Raw genomic sequence first — 9,618 nt, forward strand, 5'->3', positions numbered from 1 at the left:
ATGTGTGACCCCCTGACACTTATCACTATGGCTGACCTCTATATCACAGGTATCTGGCATTGTTAGCAGTGTTTCTTTAAGTATGGTGAATATTTAGTAAGAAACATAGAAGTTTTTCAGCAGGAAAAAAACACCTGCTCCATCTAGTCTAGTTCTGAGTTGTTCAGGACATAGAGGCTGGAGACTGGCTGCATCCACTGCACACACAGGAGAATCTGCTTTATATACAGTATTCCTTTATTCCCTCAGAAGTCGCCCCAGGATCATGTAGGACATTAGGGAGAAGCTGCCGAGCCAGTGTGATACATAACTCCCCTGGTATATGGCTGGCCATTTATGAAGGAGTCGGAGTTGGTCCTGATAAAATTCAGGAGTCTGAGTCGGAGTTGGAGTCGGTCCTAATAAAATTCAGGAGTCTGAGTCGGAGTTGGAGCTGCGGCTTACCGACTCCACAGCCCTGTAGTTAATTACATAAGTTCTATTATTTTAACCCCTTCACAACCAAGGACGTAATTGTACGTCCTCAGTCGGGTAGGGGAGTTCAGAGCAGGACCGCGCGGCGACCCTGCTCTGAACTGCCGCAATCCCAGTGTTATTAGTAGTCTGGGACCACGGCTATTAGCAGGAGCGGTCCAATCGCTGCGCCCACTAGTAAGCCATTTAGATGCAGCTGTCATGGCTGACAGATGCATCTAAACTGCTATTTATCCCCCATCCCTGGTGTCTGGTGGACATATCGCCGCCCCCCCCCCCCCCACGATGCAGTCACGGAGGGGTGATCCGTTTAACTTACCCGACCGGGCCTCAGCGCCGGAATGACACTGATTCCGGCTGGAATGCTGATGATGGTTTGCAGCAGACCAGATCAACAGAGCACTGATCTAATGGATTGGGGCTCTATTAAATACGCAGCATTGATCTCAATGGGAGATCAATGCTGTGTATATAGGAGTCCCCCAGGGGACTTCTAATTACTGTGTAAAAAAAAGACGTTTTTTCAGTAATAAAAAAAAACCCCTCCCCTAATAAAAATTTAAATCACCCCCCTTTTCGCATTTTATAAATGAAAATAAATAAACAAACATATTTGGTATCGTCGTGTGCGTAATCGCCGGAACTATTAAATTATCACATTCATGATCTCGCGCGGTAATTGGTTTAATTGCAAAAATCTGCCAAAGTGCAAAATTTAGCATTTTTGATCGCATCAAATCCAGAAAAATTGTAATAAAAAGCTTAGATGGGAATACTCCTTTAAAAGGAATTTTATTATGTATAGTAAGTAGTTTGGAGCTAAGATACTGTGGAGTGACTGTAAAACACCTACCTGCTAATGGAGATTGATAGGGAGTGATATGTTTCCCTGTGAGCTGTAACATCCAGAAGACTAAGGAGGAGACATTCAATAGTTTCAGGTGACTTCCAGTTTCATTTCAGACAGGTCCTTCCTATCCAGGCGGAAAATAAACAAAAAAAGCTGCTCCCCAGTGTTTGTTTGGTTGTTTTTTTTACAGTTTTTTTTTAGCTTTTTTGTTGCCTCTCTGGACTCTTCACCTTCTGTGGGCGGGCCCTGTGTGATCATGTGACCAGGAAGAAGGGTGCATTGTTGTCTGGTACCAAAGTTCAACTTATCTGTGTTCCTCCACTGAAAATAGTCCAGAGATCTCACTAAAGCTACATTCCCACGTTCCGTTCGCGGGCGGTATATATATTGTAGACATGTCACAGGAGATGTGTTCGAGGGGGTGTACATCTCACCTAGGCTGATGCATAGTGTGAGATGGTAAGTCCAGGAGGGATCTGTTGCTCAGCAGTGTTATGCTGCTGAGTTATTATTTATTTTTACCGGGCCTGGACTTACATGGAATGGCAGGTAGGTTTTGGTAGTGGGACTTGCCATTCCCTCCCCCCGATCCAGTTTGGGTTTTGCCATCAGGTGAGCAATCAGCCTGAGAAGGTAAGAGCTCCACAGAGATGCAGGTGGGGGCTCTCAGACAGGAGTAAACAGCCTGCATGCTGTGTTTCCTGGGAGCAAGGAGTTCTATCGCTGCTGGGGCCTGTTCACACCCCGCAATACTGCCGACTGAAGTGTCAGAGAGGTAACCTGCTGTGTTAGTTAGCGCCCAGACGGGCAAGACCTTTTTGTTTTGTTCTTAAAGCGCAGTGTTGCTATATTTCTGTTATGGACTGTTTATGCTGCAAATAAACGCCAAGCTGTTATTTTACAAGTCCAAGTCTGCTGTGAACTGTGTCCAAACACACCATCCCCCGGGAAGATCCCTACAATATATATATATATATAGATGATGTACTATGGACCGGACTTCGGAACTCTCAGTATCATCATTCATTATGACACCGGGAGCTCCAAAACTATTTAAATCTTTGTGCAACTGTACTGACACATGGTGGTCCCTCATCGTCAGACCCAAAGTCGGGTCCATAGCTCATCATCCGTATATACAGACCGTGCAGAAAACGTGGGAATATTGCACAATGTTCTTTTAGGTGTTTTGTGCCATTTACTGTAATAAAGAACATATATTTACTGTTCCCTGTCCCTACGCAGCGCCATATCCCTCTCCAGGTCCATCAGCCAGGTCAAGTATCTTTCCCCCGAGTCATGATGACATTGGAACTTCGGAAAATGCTATCTAGTAAGGGGTCCCAAAGGCTCTGACATGGCGCTTTGCGAGCACGGGGAGTAGTGATTATTTATTATGCTCCCCCCTGGCACTGCTAGCTGTCAAGTCAGCGGACTTCTCCTTTAAACATCTTTTTAAGAATTTATTTTGGTGTTTTTTCAAATTTTCCATATTTTAATATGTCGGAAAATTCTGCATGCTACAATATATAATGTTTGTTTATTTTTATTTTTTTATGTGTATCATGGGCAAGGAGGTAATTTAAACTTTTATTGGGAGTTTATTTTATAAAGTTTTTTTTTTTAAAAAAAGTTTTAAAATTTTTTATTTTTTTCACTTTTTTTTACACTTTTTGTAACAGTAACATATGCAATCATTAGAGTGCATATACTGATCTATGCTATGGAATAGCATAGCATTCATCAGTGTTATCAACGATCTGTACATAGAGGCTGCCTAAGGGGCCTATTCCACAGGGCCTATTCCCGGCCCGATTCGGGCAATTATCGCTCCTTGGAATAGAGAGAACGATCAGCCGATGATCATGTCATCGGCTGATCGTTCATTTAGGTTCAAACCTAAAATCATCGGTCGCCACCCGCGCATCGCTACCTGGAATAGCGGTGCGCGTTGGCGACCGACAATTTAAAAACATCATACTTTACCTGTCCAGTCTGCAGGTCTTCTCCTTCTCCTGGTCCCATGCCGCAGCCAGCTTCGGAGCGGCCTGTCCGAGCTGACAGACCGCTCAGCCTATCACTGGCCAGGACCACCGCGCGGTGGCCAGTGATTGGATGGGGGTCTGTCAGTTCAGACAGGCCGCTTCGAAGCTGCTGCTGCGCGGGTCCAGGAGAAGGAGAAGACCTGCAGCCTGGACAGGTAATGTATGAAACAAGTGCTGCAAGGACATCGGTAATGATGTCCCTGCAGCCCTCACTAAACGATTGTCGGGCCGTGGAATAGGCCCAGTAAACGAGCGCCGAGTTTATCATAATGCAGTTCTGGGGCATGTATATTAGATCTCTTTCATAGTAAGGACAATGGGACAAGCAATGGGTCCTTCTGCTGGGCGACTTGTAGGCCTGCTTTGGGTAATATGCCTGCTCTTGTAAAGGTCTTGCTATCTTTCAGTGACAAGGCCGCATGATCTTGGAGGTCCCCTGACGCCTTTCTTGGAGTGTGGCCTTGTCCCTTCAGAATTGGTAGCCCGGTTTCGGCAGTTGGGGAAGAGGTCCATTGAGCTGCAATTTCGTACGGGAAGGGGAGTTCATCGATTTACTGAGCTTGTGGAAGCTACTGCACCGCAAGCCACAGAATGGTTAGTGTATGACAATTTTACCAAAGTATGGTTCTGCTGGGATGTATTTTCTGACTCCAGTGACCTCTTGCTGTGGATCTATAATCATTGGAGATAAGGCCCTCGTTTTTTTTTTTTTTGTTTTTTTTTATCTCATGTTGTTTAGTTAGAGCACCTACCCCTTTTCCTTTCTCCTCTACCCCTCCCTGCTTACTCTCTTCCTACCTTCTACTGTCATACGTTATGGTACAATGAAAGACGCCATTACAAAGTACAACTACTCCTAAAAAAAAAAAAAACAAGCCCCACATGGTTCTGTAGATAGAAAACTAAAAGTGCTAGAGCTCTTAGAAGGGGAGGAGGAAAAAAACAAAAGGCAAAAATGTAAATTTACGCGGTCCACTGGATCATTTTGGGCCTGGTCCTCAAAGGGTTTTTTGCTTTAAATTTTTTTTTTTTCTTTTAATAAAAAAAAAAATACAAATTTAACATTACAATAGAAAATTTTCCTTAATACATAAAGTAAACAATTATTTCTACAATCTTTACCTTCCCATCAATGGGGTGGCCCCTCTGTCGCCCGAACATTCATATATATATTGGCTCTCAACTTCTTTCCCCATGTCTACCCCACGTCCATTCTACTCCATCTACCCTGTCTATCCAAAGGCTGGTGGTCCAGGTAATCCCCCCAACAGTAGCACCTGAAACTGGAGAGCTAGCGTATTCATCATTCCTCCTTTTCCCTTCTATTTCCTTCTACTTAATGTCTCCCACCATCTTTCCACCTCTCAGGTATTCCGTCAATTCTGCACCACTTTCCTATTCCAATCATTAACCATACCTCTCTAGGGAATCCAGGCCATCCATGTAGCCAATTCCACCCCAGAGGTAAATTGTTTTAAAGGGGTTGTCCAGCGCTACAAAAACAAGACAGCCCCACTCTTGTCTCCAGCTTGGGTGGGGTTTTGCTGCTCAATTCCATTGAAGTGAATGGAGCTTAATTGCAAACCGCACCTGAACTAGAGACAAGAGTCGTGTTGTCTCTGAAAGAAAGTGGCCATGTTTTTGTAGCACTGGATAACCCCTTTAACAACACACATACTGATGGTTGGTTGCACTTGGGGAGGAGGAATCCTCTATCCGAGTATCACATCGGCAGTACTGTGTTGGAAAAGACTTCAGAAGAGAAGGATTTAGGGGTAGTGATTTCTGACAGCCTTAAAATGAGTCACCAGGGCAACCAAGCGGTGGGGAAAGCAAATCGTATGCTGGGGTGTATAGCTAGAGGTATAACCAGTAGGAAGAGGGAGATTGTGATCCCGCTGTATAGAGCTCTGGTGAGGCCACATCTGGAATACTGTGTCCAGTTCTGGAGACCTCACCTAAAAAAGGACATTGATAAAATAGAACGGGTCCAAAGACCGGCCACAAAAATGGTGGAGGGTGTGAGGCACGCCTGGGATAAACATATATCTATCCTAAGATAATAAGAAAGAAAATACTAAAAGGGCAGACTAGATGGACCCAGTGGTCTTTTTCTGCCATCAATCTTCTATGTTTCTATGTCCCACATCTATAATGCCGGACTTCACCACCTTACCGGCCACTGTTTATATTTAATTCCCAACATATACAGTATGCCGTCCACTGCCACCACTGAATTGATGTTAGACTGATAGTATTTCCTTATATGAGGCATCTTTTTTCTTTATCCAATACCAACAAGTTTTTACCCTTCTACCTTTTAAGTTGTTTCCTGTTCAACTACACTCTCCATCACTTCTATCATTCTTTATCCACGTATCCACCATTAGGGGAATCGCCCTTCCACCAGCCTTCCCCAACCAACTTGAGCCTAACTCCCTTTTCTAGGATAGCTATTTAACCGCTCGGGCACCTTCAGTTCAGGAGCATATATATACATTCCAACTGCACAGGGCATGTGGACGTAGATTGTGAACGTGAAGGGGTTTTAAAAGTTATGATTTGTAGAATGGAACTTATGTCCTAGTAGTGAAATGTCCAATTTCTCCCAACCTCCAGGCCAGATGCTGCTCCAAACTCACAGTGGTTATGTAGGTGATGTTATGGCCAGTGGCCTTGTTCTATCTGCATGGCCACATACTGGCAGAAGCAGATACCATTTACTAAATGCCCAGGAGGTCGGGGGTCACCACACGGAAAGTGTTTCTTGGCCAGACAGTTAGCATAATCCGATGAATGTCTGATCATGGCTTTTTTCCACATACATTCTGCCAGTTCGGTATCAGACCCGGAGGCCATATGGAACATGTCTTCACATTCTTTTAAAGAGACAAAAACAAAGACCAAACTGGACTTAGAAGCACAACCAGCGAGGACTGAGGTTTCCGCTAGAAGTAGATTGGCTTCTCCAGTTTTTGTGCTCATGTTCTGGGCAATATTTTTGGACCTATGCTGTACTAAGTAAAACAGTTTATACACTGCATGACCTGATGGAATAACAGACATTGGTAAATGCAGAACATACATCCAAGATGAGGCAACGCATAAAAACCCAAAAAGAAACATGGCAGAGAATAGCATGAACACAAAGTAAAGTGCAAGAAATGCTGAATTCCAGTTAGACAATAGAATGTCAGTATAAGGTGGGGTGTCATTGATCAGGCGGATGGCTTTCTTGTATATTTCCGGGTCTTTCACAACGGCTTTGAGAGAGTCCGGCACACACATGTCAGAGAACGCTCCATTGCTAGCTTCTTGATTATGTTCATTTACTGCGGACAGAGATAGCAGATGTTTCCCGCCATATAGTATAGAGGATTGGAAGTGAACCAAGACGTCTTCGGTTTCCTTAGCGTTACTCCTCAGTAGCCTGTTGCACAGTTTCTCAAAGAACTGCTCGTCCTCAGCTTCTAAGTAAGTTAGATGGCTGAGATATAGCGGCATCGGGCACGGCCTTAGCATGACGGGGACTATGGCTTTATGTGACCCACAGTCCTGGAACATGGAGAGATTGGCTTCAAAGAGGCACCACCGACTGTGCACAAAGTCCGGGCTCAGCACCATCACAATCTTCTGACTTTTCTGGATGCACTCGGTCATGTTTTCTATGATCGTCTTTCCAGGAGTAAAGTCCCGATTATGAAAACAGATTTTAATGTCTGGAAGTGTCGCCTCCAGTTTGCGGATAAGCTGCTCCACCCATGTAGAGTCAGCTCCGCTGAAGCTTATGAACACATGGTACATGTCACCCCCGGTGAGCTTAGGGACCGAGAAGAAACCAGAATCAGATGAGCTCGCTGAATCTCCATTTTCTGTATGTTGAAAATTTTCCATTATCTTTATATAATTTATCTTTATCTTTATTATAATTTTTTTTTTTATTCCTGTAATAATGAAGCAGAATAAATAACATTAGACCTTATGGTTTTAATTCCTCCCCCCCCCTCCCAAAATGAGTCATTTCATTTTTTAAACAAAATAAGAAACCCTATCAGTCACTAAAGTTATAGGCCACCCAAACAAACTTTCCATATGTTGTAGACCTTCGGGTGTACATAACAAACAGCCTATTCTTTACTTTCTGGCCTCCTCCTACATTATCTTCGGGTCCCCAGCAGAGCGATCCCACCTCCACTTCCAAGACAGACTCGTTTGGGGGTGACAGCCCGCTCAGCCAATCACTGATCGAGATAGATCAGTGCCACTGCCAGTGATAGGCTGAGTGGGCTCTTACCCCCAGACAAGTCTGTCTTGGAAGTAGAGACAAAATCGTTCTGCCAGGGACCCAGAGATGACGTAGGAGGACACAGGAGGAGCAAAGAAAGTAAGAATAGGCTGTCAGCAACATATGAGAAGTTTACTTTGGGTCAAATATCCCATTAAGTCCTTATCCCAACCGCACATGCAACATTTTAACTTTAAGTGACATAAGGGAGTGGTAAGAGGACTCCAGTCAGGGATCCATCACCACTTACCTCAGCTGAGGATCGCTGAGATTGGCCCGAACCAATCACAGTAAAAAAAAAAAAAAATGACTGGAGGGTCCGGCTTCTGACAGCCTCATGGCTGGGGGTCTGTTACCTTCCTCTGTGCAGTCAGGTCTTCAGTTTTTTAGAAGTTATCAGAAGATCACTGATAACACTGATTGCATAGCAGTGATCAGCGTGAGCAATCCAATGCTTCAATGTAAAAGTCCCCTAAAGGGACTTCAAAAGTGTTTAAAAAAAATGAATAAATGTTTTTAAAAAAGTGCTATAGCCCCTCCCCAGTAAAAGTTGAAATTACCCCCTTCTCATTTTGTAAATAAAACACACAAAAATAATAAAATAAATAAACATATTATATGTCTTAACATGCGCAATCGCCCGCTCTAATAAATTAATAAAATGTCATTAATACATCCAATCTAAACAAATATGATAATAATTAAAACTAGAGATCCTGGCACAAAAAATGACACCCTATACAGCCCTGTAGGTGAATAAATAAAAGCGCTATAAGAGTCACAATAGGCCCATTGTAATCACACCTATTTCAAAAAATAAATAAAATCAGTAAAACATTAGAAACGCTATATAACCTGCATATCACTGTATTCAGACTGACCTAAAAAATAATGTCATCATGTCAGTTTTACTGTACAGTGCATTACTTAAACACGAAACCCCCAAAATTTGCGGAATTGCATTTCCCCCCCAATTTCACGCCATAAATGATATATTTTGGGGGTTCTGTCATTAATTTTATGGTAGATTGAAAGGCGCTATTACAAAGTACACCTGTTCCTGAAAAAAACAAGACCTCACATGGCCGTGTAGCTGGAAAAATAAGAGTTATAGCTCTTAGAAGGCAAGGAGGAAAAAACGAAAATGCAAAAATGAAAATAAGCACAGTCCTTAACCCTTCAAGGACGGGGCCAATTTTCGTTTTTGCGTTTTTGTTTTTTCCTCCTTGTGTTTAAAAGGCCATAGCACTTCCATTTCTCCACCTAGAAACCCATATGAGCCCTTATTTTTTGCACCACTAATTGTACTTTGCAATTACAGGCTGAATTTTTGCATAAAGTACACTGCGAAACCAGAAAAAAATTCAAAGTGTGGTGAAATTGAAAAAAAAAACACGCATTTCTAATATTTGGGGGGAATGTGTTTTTACGCCATTCGCCCTGGGGTAAAACCGACTTGTTATGCATGTTCCTCAAGTCGTTACGATTAAAACGATATATAACATGTATAACTTTTCTTGTATCTGATGTCCTGTAAAAAATCTAACTATTGCTAACAAATATATGTTCCTTAAAATCGCTCCATTCCCGGCTTATAGCGCTTTCATCCTTTAGTCTATGGGGCTGTATGAGGTGTCAGGTCATTTTTTGCACCATAATGTTTACTTTCTATCGGTACCTTGATTGCACATTTACGACTTTTTGATTGCTTTTTATTACATTTTTCTGGATTTGATGCGACCAAAAATGCGGGATTTTTTTGCGCTGACGCCGTTTATTGTGCGAGATCAGGAATGTGATTAATTAATAGTTCGGGCGATTACGCACGCGGCGATAGCAAACATGTTTATTTATTTATTATTTATTTATTTACTTTTATTTAAAACCTGGAAAAAGGGGGGTGATTCAAACTTTTATTAGGGGAGGGGCTTTTTACTAATAACAATATTTTTTATTTTTTATTT

At 42.7% G+C, this 9,618-nt stretch overlaps 1 protein-coding gene across 1 annotated transcript; it reads right to left on the reverse strand.

Moving 5' to 3' along the window:
- Positions 1–6,030: 6,030 nt before the first annotated feature.
- LOC138768830 (uncharacterized) lies at positions 6,031–7,263 on the reverse strand. Its single transcript, XM_069946788.1, has one exon. It carries the CDS (start codon positions 7,261–7,263, stop codon positions 6,031–6,033), a length of 1,233 nt encoding a protein of 410 aa, XP_069802889.1.
- Positions 7,264–9,618: the final 2,355 nt, after the last annotated feature.

This window comes from Dendropsophus ebraccatus, chromosome 12 (assembly GCF_027789765.1).
Source record: "Dendropsophus ebraccatus isolate aDenEbr1 chromosome 12, aDenEbr1.pat, whole genome shotgun sequence".
Taxonomy (NCBI): Eukaryota; Metazoa; Chordata; class Amphibia; order Anura; family Hylidae; genus Dendropsophus; species Dendropsophus ebraccatus.

Bases quoted from the DNA above. Each gene is read 5' to 3' on its own strand.
- LOC138768830 (XM_069946788.1), bottom strand. From the start codon at position 7,263: ATGGAAAATTTTCAACATACAGAAAATGGAGATTCAGCGAGCTCATCT.